This window comes from Neltuma alba, unplaced genomic scaffold, assembly GCF_004799145.2.
Source record: "Neltuma alba isolate B1F8T4 unplaced genomic scaffold, ASM479914v2 tig00012002_pilon, whole genome shotgun sequence".
Classification (NCBI taxonomy): Eukaryota; Viridiplantae; Streptophyta; class Magnoliopsida; order Fabales; family Fabaceae; genus Neltuma; species Neltuma alba.
Window position 1 is genome coordinate 211,218 of NW_021636574.1, and position 18,329 is coordinate 229,546.

At 31.7% G+C, this 18,329-nt stretch overlaps 2 protein-coding genes across 2 annotated transcripts; both read right to left on the reverse strand.

The window, feature by feature from the left end:
- Positions 1–1,648: 1,648 nt before the first annotated feature.
- On the reverse strand, positions 1,649–6,003 carry LOC114720867 (probable aldo-keto reductase 2). Its single transcript, XM_028906589.1, has 5 exons — positions 5,683–6,003; positions 5,385–5,585; positions 3,493–3,665; positions 3,268–3,370; positions 1,649–2,361 (listed from the first exon to the last, which is right to left on the reverse strand). Exons 1-5 carry the CDS (start codon positions 5,893–5,895, stop codon positions 2,023–2,025), a joined length of 1,029 nt encoding a protein of 342 aa, XP_028762422.1. The 5' UTR covers positions 5,896–6,003; the 3' UTR covers positions 1,649–2,022.
- Positions 6,004–12,741: 6,738 nt separating this feature from the next.
- On the reverse strand, positions 12,742–16,901 carry LOC114720865 (probable aldo-keto reductase 2). The gene is made up of 5 exons (XM_028906588.1): positions 16,559–16,901; positions 16,261–16,461; positions 14,368–14,540; positions 14,143–14,245; positions 12,742–13,296 (listed from the first exon to the last, which is right to left on the reverse strand). Exons 1-5 carry the CDS (start codon positions 16,769–16,771, stop codon positions 12,955–12,957), a joined length of 1,032 nt encoding a protein of 343 aa, XP_028762421.1. The 5' UTR covers positions 16,772–16,901; the 3' UTR covers positions 12,742–12,954.
- Between the last annotated feature and the right edge of the window lie 1,428 nt (positions 16,902–18,329).

The following is an 18,329-nucleotide window of genomic DNA, read 5'->3' on the forward strand; positions in this document are numbered from 1 at the left end:
TAATTTTATATGGCATCTTATCCTTCATATCTTTAGATGAATGTGCAACAAAAAGAATATGCAAATATCTCAAAACTTCTAATTTCCAATTTAATTCAAGGTTTCGCCTCAATTCTGATCCAACTTAGTTCAACCATAAAAATGGTTTTTTACTCCAAATCCAGATATTAACAAGTCTGGTCAACAGATTAGTTAGACCATCCGATCCGATGCTTTAATTATTAGTAGCATGTGATTATGGCCAACGGCGTACGATGTGATTGGTGGTGAAGGTCTGGGGTAGGTGGCTATAGAGGATAGTTAATGGTAAACAAAGGTGGTCGTAGACAACATGGAAGGAGGAAGGAGAAGGGAAAAACAACACTTTAGTTTCTGGGTAAGGGTTACAACAATGTAATCAACTTCATTTCAGATGCAAACTAAAGAGGATTACAAGATTTGATATAGTTCAGAACGAGAAACATATCCTGATCCACATGATCTTTTAGCACAAAACTTTCCACATGCTTTAGTTCTTGGTCTTTTTCTCCATTCCACATATCTTCACAAATCACAACCATCATTTTCAAGTAATTTCCCATTACTTTCTATAAAGAAATTCATTGTTTTTGGACGGAGTATATCAGTTTGTTTGAGACAATGATCTACTACAAATACCAAAAAAAAAATCATAAGAAAAGGTCCTCAACAAACAAGAGTCTAAAATGTTCCTACCAAATGCCTAAATACCATATTTTAGGTGAGTTATGTTTTAAAGACCTATTAAAGGAGTATTTGGATAAAACCAAACCGTGGTTTAAAAAATAGCTTCTAAGAAAAAAAATTATTTTTGAGAATAGATTTTGTGAAAAAATAATTCTAATAAAGTGAAAGTATTTAGATAATTGTCACCAGAAATACTTTTTATGTGTAAATTATTAAAAAGGATATAAGTTAATATGATAGTTATATAAAGATATATTTTATAATATATTTTTATTTGAAGTGATAAATTTGTTAATAATATATTTTTTGCCAACATAATAATATATAAAAAAAGTAATTAACAAATAATTAACATGTGTATATATATTTATAAAATATAAGATTAAAAATGTTTCTCTAGGCTAGCGAAAGCAGAATGAATTTTCAGAGAAGGAAGCTTGTAATTGAATATGAAGGTGTTATTTGTCATATACCATTAGGTGTCTTCTAGAGGGTATGATGATGACACTAACGACCCAAAATTTCTTTCTAGAAGCGAAAATATTCTGCTTATTTCGAAACCTTGGTTTTGAGTTTTAAAACCTTGGTTTTGACCCAAACCACGGTTTGCTGAAAATACCAAGTGTTTGGCAATTATCCGGCCCAAACCATGGATTGAGTACAAAAAGCACTTTTCCAAAAATTGCCAAACACCCCCAAAGACTAAAAGAGGCCTCCTGACGCAAAACTGCACTAATAAGGTATTTATAAATTATTTATTCATGCAATTCTCATACAAACAACATGATTCAAATCTTGCTTCTGTAAGGTATTATTCACATCCTTTCCACCTCTTCTATAAGTTCTAAGCCTCTTCAGGTTTCTCACTCCAGTCACTTTTCCAGCCAATCCAGTCAATCCTTCTCACAAATACCCTACTTAACAAGAGTATCTTAAATTCGGGTTTGAAGCAACATCCCTCAACAATACGAATATATTACTGATCAACATATTCAAGTCAGTATACTACCTTTGGTTTTTATTATAAGATCTAATTTATATTTCAAATTGAACTAGTTTGAATTATAAACTAAATCTTATATTAATGACCAGAGGTAGAAAGACATACTAAGCAAGCTAATTTGCAGAGAGGCGACTGTTTTCATGCAGCCAATTGTCTTGGCTTATTTAGACAAACATACATATATACATAAACGAAAACCCTAGAAGTAGTAACATAACAGCTCCTTTCAGGCAAGGATACTTTTTGTACTGATAAGTTTGCTAAAGGTAGCAACAGCAAGTACTGAATATACAAAGTATAAGGAATGAACTGTATTATGCAGCTTTCCAGGAAGAAAGAGGGGGAGTGTCAACGACCTCATATGTAGCTATTCCAGGACCAGATCTTTCTCCCTTGATCACGTCAGCAGAAGCGAAAGACTCAAGTTCAGCCATTTCTTCTGGAGTGAGCTTAAGTGACAAAGCCCCAATGTTTTGGTTCAGGTTCTCAATTTTGGTGGTTCCTGGTATAGGGCACACATCATTGCCCTGATGATGAACCCAGGTCAGTGCAAGCTGGGATGGAGTGCATCCCTTCCTTGTAGCCATTTCATTAACCCTCTCAAATATAATCTTATTGTGCTCCATGTTTTCGGGATAGAATCTAGGCAATCGCTGAAATAGGGCACAATAGGTACAAACAAGATTATATCTCAATGTCAATCTATCAACAATGGATGTTTCAAGCATAAATGTAGAATTTTGTCCATCATTTACATTGAAACAAAGTGTAAGGAAGGACAACTTTTAGATCTCAACCTTAAGAAGAGGATATATCAGTAAGAGGAGCAATGATGGAATAGAAGAAAGGCGCTGAACATATTATTCTATTCTCCCTTAAAGTTATATGTCAAGGCAACATCTAGTTCCCTGTTTGAAATTTTATAACATCTATCAGCCTCCTAGGCATAAACTGGATGATGGAGACAAGTTTTTGTTTTAATGATCGACCTATGAAAGAAAAAAATCCGAATAAAGATGCATCATGATAACCTTCTCTCAAGCCATGTCAATTTCTCTTCTGTCAGGGTTTCATCATGCAATCTCTCCTCAGCGTTCAGACCTCAATTTTCAATGCATAAACTAATTAAGAGGGAAAAATAGGACAAAGACGGGAAGTGTAGAAGGAAAAATCAGGCTTGAATTTAACATGAGAGCTAAGCAATTTAACAATCTTTTTCTTTTCCAAAAATCATGCCACTACTCAAGATTTGTCAAAAGAGATAAGCACTTGGAACTACTCAAGATTGTGTTATGATCTTCATAATTTATCCAGGTTATAAACAAACTGATGCTAAAGTGAACGCAATCGTTGTATTATGCAAATATAATTATTAAATCCACAAGGCAGATAATCAACTAGTTTAACAAAAACATTTTACTGCTATCTAGTCTTGAATGGTAAAACCATAACTGAAGCTTTGAAGGACACAAAAGCTTAGAAGAAGCTGAGAATTATTAACTTTCACACTAGAAGCTAAGCTGGTTTATTATTATAAATGGGACCATATAAACACAAACCTTCCGAAAGTCATTCTCTGAAAAGCTTTCAACCACCTTTGCTCCTGAGGACAAGAATCCTCGTCCAAGAGGACTATATGCTACAATTCCAATGCCAAGTTCTCTAAGAATTTCACAAATGCAAAATCAGAGGTTGCAAAGCTAGACACTAATTTTTTATCAAAACACACAGTAGAGAAAAAGGAAAGATATTATGATTAACAACTTTAGTAGTTCCAACCTCACCTGCAAGTGGGAATTATCTCTTCCTCCACATCTCTTGCCCACAAGGACCACTCCAACTGCACAGCTGTTATAGGATGAACAGCGTGTGCTCTTCTGATTGTTGAAGCTGAAGCCTCAGACAAGCCAATGTATTTAACTTTCCCTTCCTCAACCAGTTTTTTGAGTTCCCCAATCTTAAAATAAATAACATGAAAATAAGTTTATGGCATAGTATCGTACATTTAGATTTTTATATATGTTAACACATCAAAAAAATTATAGGACATGTTTATCAGCTAGATCATGCACATGTTGAAAAGGATGCATGTCAAATATGGACCAATTGTCAGTTCCATTTATCAAAGTTGCATCTCCTTGAAAAGTGATGGAAGATAAATTGCAGATTCACAAAAGTACTCTTAGCTGCAAAGAATCACAGATATATCTTTACAGTGAAAACCTGAATTCTCATATAGTAAGTCTAGAAAGATAGCATATGACTTAAGACTTATGAGCATATCTTTAGCCAAACCCAAAAAAAGGTATAAGATAATGTGGAGTGAACTGGCCAACCCTTGTACACAGAAAATGTACAAATGGAGGGTACGTAGAAGAAAGGGCTTCTTGATTCCATAAGTCATTGTGAAAACCGTTACTTGACCTTTTAGTCCATGTAGCACAGCCAAGATGGCAATTTAAAGAAAATTGAAGACAGTGTCTTGGTTTTAAAAAGCTAAAGATCGCACCATATAATTATGCAGCATACATTTTACAACTTGCAGGGAAAAGAATTTGATTCTGAGATTCATCTTAAATTCCTCCAATCAAAAAACTTTTAGAGCCGAATAAACCACTTGACCTTTAGAAATCAGGTCAGGTGAAGAAAAAGTTTAGGAGAATCACAATGAGCGGCCAAGGAAAGAAAATAATTACCAATAAATGACAAGTGAGACAAGTGAACAGTTGTCATTTACTACCTTGTAACTCATCATTGCATGTTGATATCTTGTTACTAGAACTTTATGGTAATAATGATCTTAGGACTTCATAGCAATTCTCCCAAAAAGTTTAGTTATAAGCACAAGGAATACCAAGAATATTGGTCCAAGGCTATAAGATTAAACAGATCTGAAACATGAGCGAAAAACCAAGGCCACAAAATGTAAAATGTATTCCAAAATCCTGATTTTCTTTTCTTTTTTTGCAGGAAAATCGTCTCATAGGATTAAAATAACGCTCTATAGTTTTTTGGCTCAAGAGGGTGGAAATCTTTTAAGAAAACATATCAGAATCACCAGGCTCGAGCATTATATATGATTCTGTATCTATAATAAACAACTGAGGAGCCAGAACTAAGAATGATAGTTCTCAATCTGCTGCAATCTCACACTGCTAACTAATCAAGGATTTAGGTTTTTCATTATATGTATAATATCATATATGTCATATTACAAATGGACCCCAGCGTTTTGGTCCAAACCTGTTTGCCTCCCCCGGTTTAAGATATCTCATTTCAACAATCTTGTTTTTATTTTGTTACACCTGATCCAATATGAATATGTGAAAGTTACAATGATAATTTATTGTCAGAGTGCGTGTAAAAACATTTTCATGGTCTTTAAGCCAGGATTGAGTTCTCAATAATGTGTACTACTTACAATCAGAGTAACTCCATTGGAATACGATAAAACTCAACTTATAAGTGAAACAAACATGGAGCAATGAATCGCATGACTATTTTCGTTAAAATTTGGATACGGGATACGGGATACGTGAAACGTGTATTATTCAACAGCCTGTCTATCTTGTATCCAAATTTTAACGACAATACATAGTGAAACTGATTTTATATCAAACATAAAAACTGCAATTTACTCAGAGAAAAGAATATCCAAAGCAGATAAAAGACGGACCGTGACTTCAATAGGCACACGAGTATCAACACGATGCTGGTAATAGAGATCAATACAATCGACCTCCAGTCTCTTCAAGCTCGCCTCACATGCAGCTCTCACGTATGCAGGGTCGCCGCGTACATGAGCCTTGCCGCCGGCAAAGCTGATTCCGAATTTGGAGGCCAATTCGACCTTGTTCCTGAAACCTTCCTTCAGAGCCTGGCCGAAGAAATTCACACCCAATTCGTCAAAAACCCACAGAGTGAACAAACGCGAAGAAGCTACAAAATCAAAAAGGACCGGGAATCAAGCATACCTTTCCGAGAAGAATTTCATTTGTGTGAGGGCCGTAGGTGTCGGCGGTGTCGAGATGTGTGATACCGCTCTGGATGGCGTGGTGGATGAGAGCGATCATGTCCGGTTCGGGTTTAGGAGTGCCATAGCCAGCAGACATGCTCATGCAACCCAGTCCCTGGGCCGATACCTCCAAGCCTTGTGAACCCAGCTTGATCCTTCCCACTTTCGCCATTTCAGAGAATCTGATTTAAGCTTCCACTCTGAGTATGATAAGGTAGAAGTGCTCGACTTTGTTGTGCCTCTCGCGTCAATGTGTCCTCCTTCTACTACATCGATAAGGAAACAATGGTCTCTTGTCCTTATTACACCCTTTAAAGTCCTATCAGTCTATCAGAGGACTTTTTGGTTTGGCTATGGGTGGCAAAAGTCTCTGCTCTGAACTTTGTGTCTTTTCGCCAGAAAAGTGTTTTTTTTTTTGGGACCTTTTTTTCGCCAGAACTTTGAAAGATTGAACTTTCAAGAATTGATTATTTATTACAGGAGAATTACAATTAGGTTTTTTAAAAAAATTACAAAATAAATTTTAAAGGTTATGATTTTTTATTCTGAAACTTATCATTATAGACTACTTAGTTTTTATTGAGATTTTTTATTAATTATTTTCTTTCTTACAACCTCATTCTACTTCTTCCTTTATTATATTTCATTTATTTCTATGAAAAATTAGTTTATATTAATTGCTTTTATTTTAATTTTTTTTATAAAAATCAATTTATTTAATAAAACGATAAAATAACACATAAAATCACCAACTTATATTCGGTCAAGATCAAGATGGGAGCCCAAAGTTTAAAAACGGAAACATATCATAACAGACTAACTTAAACGGTAACCCGACAATATTTGAAACAAATAAAATGTGAAGCTTCAACCAATAAACCCACAACAAGGAGGTAAAAAAAAACCAAAAAAACCAATAAACCCACAAGATTATTAACATTTTGAAGACTAGTTAAAGGTTGAGTCATGTCTCAGACCAGGTATAGCACCGTCAAATTAGACATTGCACGAATGAGAATATACACTATTCGACGACATTCATAAAATAAGGAACATGAGAAGATGCTATTATCATGAACCACCAACTCACACAAGTAACTCAAGCTGGAGATGGCTTTTAAGTTGGAAAAAGGTCTGCGCACAACCTTGCTAAGAAGATCAAGTGGCTTTATAAGTCACACATAGTATTTGTCAATGCAGTTGGTGGCGTAATGCTAGGAAGGAAAGATGACCAGGGATAGCAAGAATTCATGTATAACAAAATTTAGTTATTTTTATAGATTCAGGTATAAATTTATCCTTTAAATTTTTACTTAGGAGAGTTAGACACCTAGAAGTTTGTTTGGGTACAAATTTGCTATAAAGGTTTAAAATCGTAATAATATGCCCCATACTGTTATAAAACTAATGTTAATAGTTAAAATAATGATATCAACCCCTAACATTTTTGACATTATGAGCAACATTGCTATCATTTTAAATTTTTAAGGTAAATTTGTATCAAAAAAACTTTCAGATGCCCAATGTTTCTAAGTAAAATTTTCAAAACAAATTTATATCTTAACCCTATTTTTATTAAATACTTCCTTGGCTCCTACTATAACATTCTAATTTTTGAATTAATTGGGTCCATTTCATAACATTAAATTTCAGATTATTTAAACATTAAATGCATTTTTACTAATTTTATTTCTACCTAATTCTATTTTCTCTCTTTGTTATTTTTAATACATTCTTTTTTATCTTTTTTCTCACACTTACCTTCTTATAAATAAGAATATAGTTGGGGTAAAAAAAAAGTACATTTCTTAATATTTCTTAAACCATGCAATTCAACTCTTACGAATATAAATAATAAAGTACTCACCTTGTCCTACTTATAAGTTTTATATTTGGAGATATGTGCAATTCATTTTATAAACTTTAATTTGAATCTATCTCAACATTTAATACATTTTTTAAATATTGTCTTTAATTATTTATTCCTTCTCTTTTGCCACACTCTCACATTACATTTCTTTTTCATTATTTTTCTCATCTATTATAAGGATATATTTAGAAACAAAAGGGTATATTTTACTTACTTGCTTTAACTAATTTTAATTGATTTCTTACATTTTATACAGGTGGGAGTAATAAAATACTCGTCGATCCTTGTTATGAACAACCTCTTAAAAGGTATAAATGATTTTTATTATAAGATGTGAATTAAGTTTTTTAATATAACCTATATTCAAAGTCACTAATTATGAGAGAGAATGTAATATAAATATAACAATTTTATTTAGATGTAGATAAAATTAAAAATTTATTTCATTTTCAAACAAAATTATGACTTAACTCTGATGTTTAGTTTTGATGAGAGGTATAGAGTGTCTTAGAGTTTATTTGGATTAGTGATGGGAGAAGTAATTTTTTTACAAAATAACTTTTACAAAAGTCAGTTAAGGTAAAATTAATTAATGTAATGTGATTTATGTTTGAATTTTATAAAAAAAAATTAGTTTGACAAATTGAAATCTATTTGGATAATTACAAATTTATTTCATTTTCAAACAAAATTATGACTTAACTCCAATGTTTAGTTCTAATGAGAGGTGTAGAGTGTCTTAGGATTTGTTTGGATTAGTGATGGGGGAAATAACTTTTTGGCAATCTAACTTTTGCAAAAATCAGTTAATATAATATGATTTATGTTTGGATTAGTTTTTATAAAAAAAAAATTAGTTTGACAAATTGAAATCTATCTGGATAAATAATAAAAAAGTAAGTTGAGATATAAAATGTCCAAAAAGGACATGAGTTTTATAATATATATCATATTTACATAATTTGATAAATTTAAAAAAAATAAAAAAGGAAATTAATATATAATTAGAAAAATTTGTAAGTATTAAAAACCATTTAATATGTATTGAATAGATAAAAATAAATGTAAATATAAAATATTAAAATTGTTATTGAAAACTACTTTGTGCGACTTATAAACTAATATATAATATGAAATACATATAAGTATTTTAGTGAGATCATATAACATATACTATAATGAATTTATAATTTTTTTAATCTTTCAAATTAATCAACTAGATCTTATATTAAAAAAATAAAAAAAATATTATTATTTAATTGATATATTTAATGTCATTATTTTTTTATAAAAAAATCTCTTCCTTGATCTTTTTCCTTTTTTCCTTCTCCTCCCTTTCTGCCTCATTGCCTTTTTCTTTCTTTCTCTTGGATAGAGATGTAACTTTTATGTTGGGGGAGTTTTTGACTTAAAAGTCCTTTTAACTGATCACTCATCTAAACAACACTCACTCTCCATGTTTCTCCCAAACTAACATTTTACACTTCCCACCTCATGTTTTCTCTTCCAAATGCTGAAACAACCACACCCTTTATTAGAGGGAATAATATTATAAAATTTAATGAATAGTTAATATATTTACAAAAAAATCCTCATAATTATTCATTGGGATAATTAATCTCAGGATCATTATAATTTCATCTGATTTTTAATCAGGTCTCTATAAAATTTTTTCTTTTTATCATATCATTTTACTTTCATGTATTTTTAATTAGGTCCTTATAATTTTTTATCAAGTCCTTATAGTTTCACTTATTTTTTAATTAGGCCCTTTGTAGTTTTAAAAAATTATTTATTAAATTTATTCTGTAAAATTATTTTCATTTTTAAATTATTAATTATATAATTGGACAAAATAATTCATATAATCATTAAGTAATTAATAATTAATCAGAATAATCAATTATACTTATCTATACATTATTTATAATTATATTCTAATTTTACAAAATTTTATTATTAGAATTTGAATTTTATAATTATAAACATTAAAATTGAAAAATAAATAATATATATGCTTAACTAAAAATTTAAAAGAATATTAACATAAGATTATTATAATAATTTATTAGTTATAGAATAAAGAATAAAAACTACAATGGCCTAATTAAAAATAAAATAAAACAATAAGCACTAATAAAAAAATTATAAAAACCTAATTAAAAACATATGAAATTATAAGGAGCTGATAAAAAGTAAAAAAAATATATAAAGACCTAATTAAAAACCTATTAAAGCTATAAAGATTGTATATTAATTATCCCTTATTCATTCAGCTGTCTATTTTTCACCCACCTACTTTATACTATATTGTTTGTTCGAGGTAAAATAAAATTGACAATTTTTCGCAAACACAAATTATTTCTTAACACGTGTCTTGCTTCATTCATTACTTTATTATTATGCAATGAAAGGAATGCTATCATTCTATTCAAGGATACTGACATGAAAGATAATATTTATCAGTTTCTTTTTATAAGTAACAAATTCTTTATGTTTTTAAATATAAGAAATAATTTTTTATATAAAATTTTAAATTAGTCTTTTCATTTTTATTCTTATTAAATATATATGTTACTTATTATCTCTCCACAATAGATTTTTGGGAGAATTAGACCAAAGGATCTGTAGAGAAAAATATTTAATAAGAAAGATCATAAAAATTAAAATTATTTAAAAGGACCAAGTGTTCAGATATAAATTTTAAAATACCAAATTACCCCTTCTACTTTCTTCGCTGCAATTCTCCCAATTTTGTTTACACTCATGAATAAAAAAGAGAGTAAAATACATCAATCAATATTCTTTCTATTTTGTGTGGAGTGGGGTGCAGCCAGGCGGGCTAATGGAAATTGAGGGAACTCACTAAACTGTCAAATAAGTGAAATATTGTATGAGAGAATATAAGAGGATTAATAATGAATATTTTAGTCTTTCTGAAATTATATTTTAATATATGGTCTTTTAAAATAATTCAAATTTTTATAATCATCTGCATTGAATATTTTTGTCCATAGGTCCTTTGTTCTAATTCTTCCTAAATTTTTATTCATTATTTTTTATGTACTGTCTTTATAAATAATGTTATAATTGGAAATATATATCTCTTACATATTTATTATTTTACTAAATTTAACTAATATTTTGAATGTTGTTTCTTATTTAGTAATTTATTATTTAGTGATTTAATAAAAAATTCGTTGCTCATCTATATTCACAAGAGAGTTATTTATTATTTATTTTTAATTTAATAATATCTCTACATATCACCATATTTTTATGACATTTTCCGTATCTATGGCATCTAATTATTCTTTAAATCAACAAACATAATTATCATTAATAAAAATATTTACATCATAACTATTTTTTATCAGAATTCAGGATTATGATTTGATTTGGTTTTGTTTTGATTATTTAGACATCAATTTGATGCTTTAGTTTTCTAATATTTTATCATTACAGAAGCCTAATAACTAAAATAAATAGATGTCTTAAACTGATGAAAGAACGGTCAACATCAATTGCTAGTTCTTTCAAGCTGGAAATTGACATTCTTAGCTTTATGTGTTGATGTTAATGATGCTTAGTGTTTGCGACTTAAATTTTATAATATTTATATTTTAAAGCAGGATTTTATTTTGTTTTGTTTTTATATACTTGAAAAAAGGTGAGAAAATAATGTCCTTTTGTTAAACAGGCCTGAAGTCCGTGATCCGATCCGGGCCCATGCTTTTAAAGGTCTGGCCTTTGCAAATAAATCTATTGGTGAGTGCCTATCAAAGGTAGGCCGGTTTTCCTAACTACATCCACCACTATTTTAGCCACTCAAAGTATGGAACATAGACCTTTTTTTATAAAAGAAGATGCAGGCATGCAAGGTTCCATTTGAATAAATAAACTGAGTTCGAAGTCCCACTGAGAAAATTACTCATATTTAATGCCCGATAGTAGAATTACATTTAATAGGAAGATACCTATACGTAGCAAAAAATTTTGAGTCACATCATAACCATTTAAAAAACAGAAGAACCTATCTACCTCTACAATTGGAACAACCTCATGCATCTGATTATTTTTAGAAGCTATATAAAGTAGCTTCTCAAAATAATTGGGAAATTATTTTTTAATTTATTTATTTTCAAAAGATTAAAGAGATGTTAAAGTTTAACAAACGTTATTTTTTTTCCAAAAAAATAGTGTTTTTTTAATGGGAAAAAGTTTAAACAAACTAGCCTAAAGTTGAGTACTATTTGATACCAATCTTTAGTTAGTTAAGACTAAGAAAAGCTCCGATCATATCAAATTGTGGAAGATTAATGTCCAATATCGGATTAAATTTTACAAAAAAAATTAAATGAATAAATCCGTTGAGAATATGTTTTGATCTGTGTGGGCCATAATATGTTGGTATTCAATCGCCAGTCTCCCTGTTAACATAAAGGATATGTCCAGCGGGTAGAAGAGTATTAATTGTTCACACACACACGCTTTTCTAGGCATAGATATTCTCCTATTAGAATCAATCTTATTTGAGATACTATAGAGTACTAAACGTAAATATTTCTCCCAATAGGATATTCAAATTTTGGTTCACCAAGTTATGAAGGACTAATCCATTTCATTAAACCAACTCACGTTAACCACCCACATATTTGACAAGCTGCTTCTTGAAACACTTGTATGAAAAGATTCCAATTCTCATTCATGATACTCTTTCGATCCTTAATAAAAGAACTAACAAACTAATTTGAGTAAATTAATAATGTTAGTTAAATTAGTTTACTAGTATATAATATGTTCTTTCTAAAACATCCTAAGTATCTTTTTAATTCCCTCTTTTTCTTTCCTAATTGATTGTTGGAGAAATATCAATAGCGCTAATTTAGAAAAAAATTGATAAACATGTGAAATAGATTTTTACATATAAAATAACATCAACTTTTTAATTAAGTCTTATATTAAGGACACAGGAGGAGTATTATACAATTTGTGGCCCCAGTCTCTCTCGTGGGTTTTTGGACATGTTCTTCGTGGGCATTCCATGATGTCTCAGGTTCGAAACTATCACACACACACACACACACATACACATATATATATATATATAATATATAATATTATACGATTCAAACTGATCCTAATGGCTGCTGAAATGCCAGTTTTAGTTTTGAGGGCAGTATTGAAAATCCATATAGTGTCCCTATTAAATGCCGAAATACCATCCATCTCCCTTTGCCCTCCTTCTAGAAGGACTAATATAACAACTCCTTTAAGGCAAGGATACCTCTTGTGCTGATCAGTCTGCTTAAGGTAGCAACAGCAAGTACTGAATATACAAAGTGTAAGGAATGAACTATTTTATGCAGCAGCTTTCCAGGAAGAAAGAGGGGGAGTGTCAGCGTCCTTATAGGTAGCTATTCCAGGACCAGATCTTTCGCCCTTGATCGCGTCAGCAGAAACGAAAGACTCAAGTTCTGCCATTTCTTCTGGGGTGAGCTTAACTGACAAAGCCCCAATGTTTTGGTTCAGGTTCTCAATTTTGGTGGTTCCTGGTATAGGGCACACATCATTGCCCTGATGATGAACCCAGGCCAGTGCTAGCTGGGATGGAGTGCATCCCTTCCTTGTAGCCATTTCATTAACCCTCTCAAATATAATCTTATTGTGCTCCATGTTTTCAGGATAGAATCTCGGCAGTCGCTGAAATGGGGTACAATTGACACACGAATAAGATTAATCTCAATGTCAATCTATCAACAAGGATGTTTCAACCATAGATATAGAATTGTGTCCATCATTTACATTGAAACAAAGTGTCAGGGAGAACAAATTTTTTATCTCAACCTTAAGAAGAGGATTGTCATATGGCAAGGCAACATCCAGTTCCCTATTGATTGAAATTATATCTATAAGCCTCCTAGGCATAAACTGGATGGATAGAAACAAGTTCTGTTTTCATGATCAACCCAGGAAAGCAAAAAAATCCAAATAAAGATGCATCATGATAACCTTCTCTCAATCCATCTAATATTTCCAGTCAATTTCTCTTCTGTCAGGGTTTAATCATGCAATCTCTCAGGGTTCAGACCTCAATTTTCAATGCAAAAACTAATTAAGAGGGAAAAATAGGACAAAGATCGGAAGTGTAGAAGGAAAAATCGGGCTTGAATTTAACATGGGAGCTAAGCAATTTAACAATCTTTTTATTTTCCAAAAATCATGCCACTACTCAAGATTTGTCAAAAGAGATAAGCACTTGGAACTACTCAAGATTGTGTTATGATCTTCATAATTTATCCAGGTTATAAACAAACTGATGCTAAAGTGAACGCAATCGTTGTATTATGCAAATATAATTATTAAATCCACAAGGCAGATAATCAACTAGTTTAACAAAAACATTTTACTGCTATCTAATCTTGAATGGTAAAACCATAACTGAAGCTTTGAAGGACACAAAAGGTTAGAAGAAGCTGAGAATTATTAACTTTCACACTAGAAGCTAAGCTGGTTTATTATTATAAATGGGACCATATAAACACAAACCTTCCGAAAGTCATTCTCTGAAAAGCTTTCTACCACCTTTGCTCCTGAGGAAAAGAATCCTCGTCCAAGAGGACTATATGCTACAATTCCAATGCCAAGTTCTCTAAGAATTTCACAAATGCAAAATCAGAGGTTGCAAAGCTAGACACTAATTTTTTATCAAAACACACAGTAGAGAAAAAGGATAAATATTATGATCAGCAACTTTAGTAGCTCCAACCTCACCTGCAAGTTGGAATTATGTCTTCCTCCACATCTCTTGCCCATAAGGACCACTCCAACTGCACAGCTGTTATAGGATGTACAGCGTGTGCTCTTCTGATTGTTGAAGCTGAGGCCTCAGACAAGCCAATGTATTTAACTTTACCCTCCTCAACAAGTTTTTTTAGTTCCCCGATCTTAGAATAAATAACATGAAAATAAGGCTACAGTACGGCATCGTACAAGTAGATTTTTATATATGTTAACGCATAAAAAAAATTATAGGACATGTTTATCAGCCAGATCATGAACATGTTGAAGTGGATGCATGTCAAATATGGACCAATTGTCAGTTCCATTTATCAAAGTTGCATCTCCTTGAAAAGTGATGGAAGATAAATTGCAGATTCACAAAAGTACTCTTAGCTCCAAAGAATCACAGATATATCTTTATAGTAAAAACCTGAATTCTCATATAGTAAGTCTAGAAAGATAGCATATGACTTAAGACTTATGAGCATATCTTTCGCCAAACCCAAGAAAAGGTATAAGATAATGTGGAGTGAACTGGTCAACTCTTGTGCACAGAAAATGCACAAATGGAGGGTACGTAGAAGAAAGGGATTCTTGATTCCATAAGTCATTGTGAAAACCGTTACTTGGCCTTTTAGTCCATCTAGCACAGCCAAGATGGCAATTTAAAGAAAATTGAAGACAATGTTTTGTTTTTAAAAGGCTTAAGATCAAACCATACAATTATGCAGCATACATTTTACAACTAGCAGGGAAAAGAAATTGATTCTGAAATTCATCTTAAATTCCTCCAAACAAGAAACTTTTAGAGCCGAATAAACCACTTGACCTTTAGAAATCAGGTCAGGTGAAGAAAAAGTTTGGGAGAATCACAATGAGCGGCCAAGGAAAGAAAATAATTACCAATAAATTCTAATGACAAGTGAGACAAGTGAACAGTTGTCATTTTACTATCCCGTAACTCATCATTGCATGTTGATATCTTGTTACTAGAACTCTATGGTAATCATGATCTTGGGACTTCATAGCAATTCTCCCAAAAAGTTTAGTTATAAGCACAAGGAATACCAAGAATATTGGTCCAAGGCTATAAGATTTAACAGATCTGAAACATGAGCGAAAAACCAAGGCCACAAAATGTAAAATGTATTCCAAAATCCTGATTTTCTTTTCTTTTTTTGCAGGAAAATCATCTCATAGGATTAAAATAACGCTCTATAGTTTTTTGGCTCAAGAGGGTGGAAATCTTTTAAGAAAACATATCAGAATCACCAGGCTCGAGCATTATATATGATTCTGTATCTATAATAAACAACTGAGGAGCCAGAACCAAGAATGATAGTCTCAATCTGCTGCAATCTCACACAGTGCTAACTAATCAAGGATTTAGGTTTTTCATTATATGTATAATATCATATATGTCATATTACAAATGTTCCCCAGCGTTTTGGTCCAAGCCTGTTTGCCTCCCCCGGTTTAAGATATCTCATTTCAACAATCTTGTTTTTATTTTGTTACACCTGATGCAATATAAATATGTGAAAGTTACAGTGATAATTTATTGTCAGAGTGCGTGTAAAAACATTTTCATGGTCTTTAAGCCAGGATTGAGTTCTCAATAATGTGTACTACTTACAATCAGAGTAACTCCATTGGAATACGATAAAACTCAACTTATAAGAGAAACAAACATAGAGCAATGAATCGCATGACTATTTTCGTTAAAATTTGGATACGGGATACGTGAAAGGTGTATTACTCAACAGCCTGTCTATCTTGTATCCAAATTTTAACGACAATACATAGTGAAACTGATTTTATATCAAACATAAAAACTGCAATTTACTCAGAGAAAAGAATATCCAAAGCAGATAAAAGACGGACCGTGACTTCAATAGGCACACGAGTATCAACACGATGCTGGTAATAGAGATCAATACAATCGACCTCCAGTCTCTTCAGGCTCGCCTCACATGCGGCTCTCACGTATGCAGGATCGCCCCGTATATCAGCCTTGTCATCGGCAAAGCTGACTCCGAATTTGGAGGCCAATTCGACCTTGTTCCTGAAACCTCCCTTCAGAGCCTGGCCGAAGAAATTCACACCCAATTCGTCAAAAACCCACAGAGTGAACAAACGCGAAGAAGCTACAAACTCAAAAAGGACCTGGAATCGAGCATACCTTTCCGAGAAGAATTTCATTTGTGTGAGGGCCGTAGACGTCGGCGGTGTCGAGATGTGTGATACCGCTCTGGATGGCGTGGTGGACGAGAGCGATCATGTCCGGTTCGGGTTTAGGAGTGCCATAGCCAGCAGACATGCTCATGCAACCCAGTCCCTGGGCCGATACCTCCAAACCTTGTGAACCCAGCTTGATCCTTCCCACTTTCGCCATTTCAGAGAATTGATTTGAGCTTCCACTGTGAGTATGATAAGGTAGAAGCACAATATATAGAGTATGGAAAGTGCTCGACTTTGTTGTGCCACTTTTGTCAACGTGCCCCTCTTCTACAGTATCGATAAGGAAATAACGGTCTCTTGTTTATTATACTCTTTAAAGTCTTATCAGAGGACTTTTTGGTTTGGTTATGGGTGGCAAAAGTCTGTGCTTTGAAAGATTTAACTTTGAGTTTTTTGGCCAGAAAAGTTTGAACTTTGAAGGATTTAACTTTCAAGGATTGATCATTTATTGTATTTCATTTATTAGTACGGAAAAGCAACAAATATGTTTTTTTAATAAAAATCAATTTATTTAACAAAACGATAAATTAAAACATATAAAATCACCAACGAATTTTCTGTCAGGATCAAGTTGGGAGCCCAAAGTTTAAAAACGGAAACATATTATAACGGACTAACTTACACTGTAACCCAACAATATTTGAAACAAATATAGTGTGAAGCTTCAACCAATAAACCCACAACAAGGTCCAAAAAAAAAAAAACCAATAAACCCACAAGATTATTAACATTTTGAAGACTAGTTAAAGGTTAAATCATGTCTCGAAAAGAATTGCTTCTGATAGGAGGATACCTATGCTTTAGTGAGGAAAAAAAAAGTTGAGTCATGTCTCGAAATTGCCATAATACCATCAAATTAGACATTGCGCAAAGTCTTAAAAGAGTGAGAATATACACTATTTGACGATATTTATAAAATAAGGAACATGAGAAGATGCTACTATCACGAATCACCAACTCACGCAAGTAACTCAAGCTGGAGATAGCTTTTAAGCTATTGAAAAAAAATACGTGCACAACCTTACTAAGAAGATGAAGTGGCTTTACAAGTCACACATATTATGTGTCAATACACTTGGTGGAGTAATGCTAGGAAGGAAAGATGACCAGAGATAGCAAGAATTCATGTATAACAAAATTTAGTTATTTTTATAGATTAAGGTACAAATTTGTCCTTAAATTTTTACTTAATAGAGTTGGGCACTTAGAAGTTTGTTTGGGTACAAATTTACTATAAAAATTTAAAATTGTCATAATATTGCCCCTACCGTTATAAAATTAATGTTGACTATTAAAATAATGATATCGACTGTTAACATTTTTAATATTAGGGGCAATATTGCTACCATTTTAAATTTTTAGGGTAAATTTGTACCCAAAAAACTTTCGAATGCCCAACATTTCTGAGCAAAAATTTTTAAAACAAATTTATGTCTTGACCCTATTTTTATTAAATACTTCCTTGGGTCCTACTATAACATTCTAATTTTTGAATTAATTGGGTCCGTTTGTTAACATTAAATTTGAGATTATTTGAACATTAAATGCATTTTTACTAATTTTATTTCTAACTAATTCTATTTTCTCTCTTTGTTAATTTTTATACATTTTTTTTATCTTTTTTCTCACACTTACCTTCTTATAAATATGAATATATTTAGGGTAAAAAAAGTATATTTCTTAATATTTCTATCTTTTTTTTATCTTGTTAA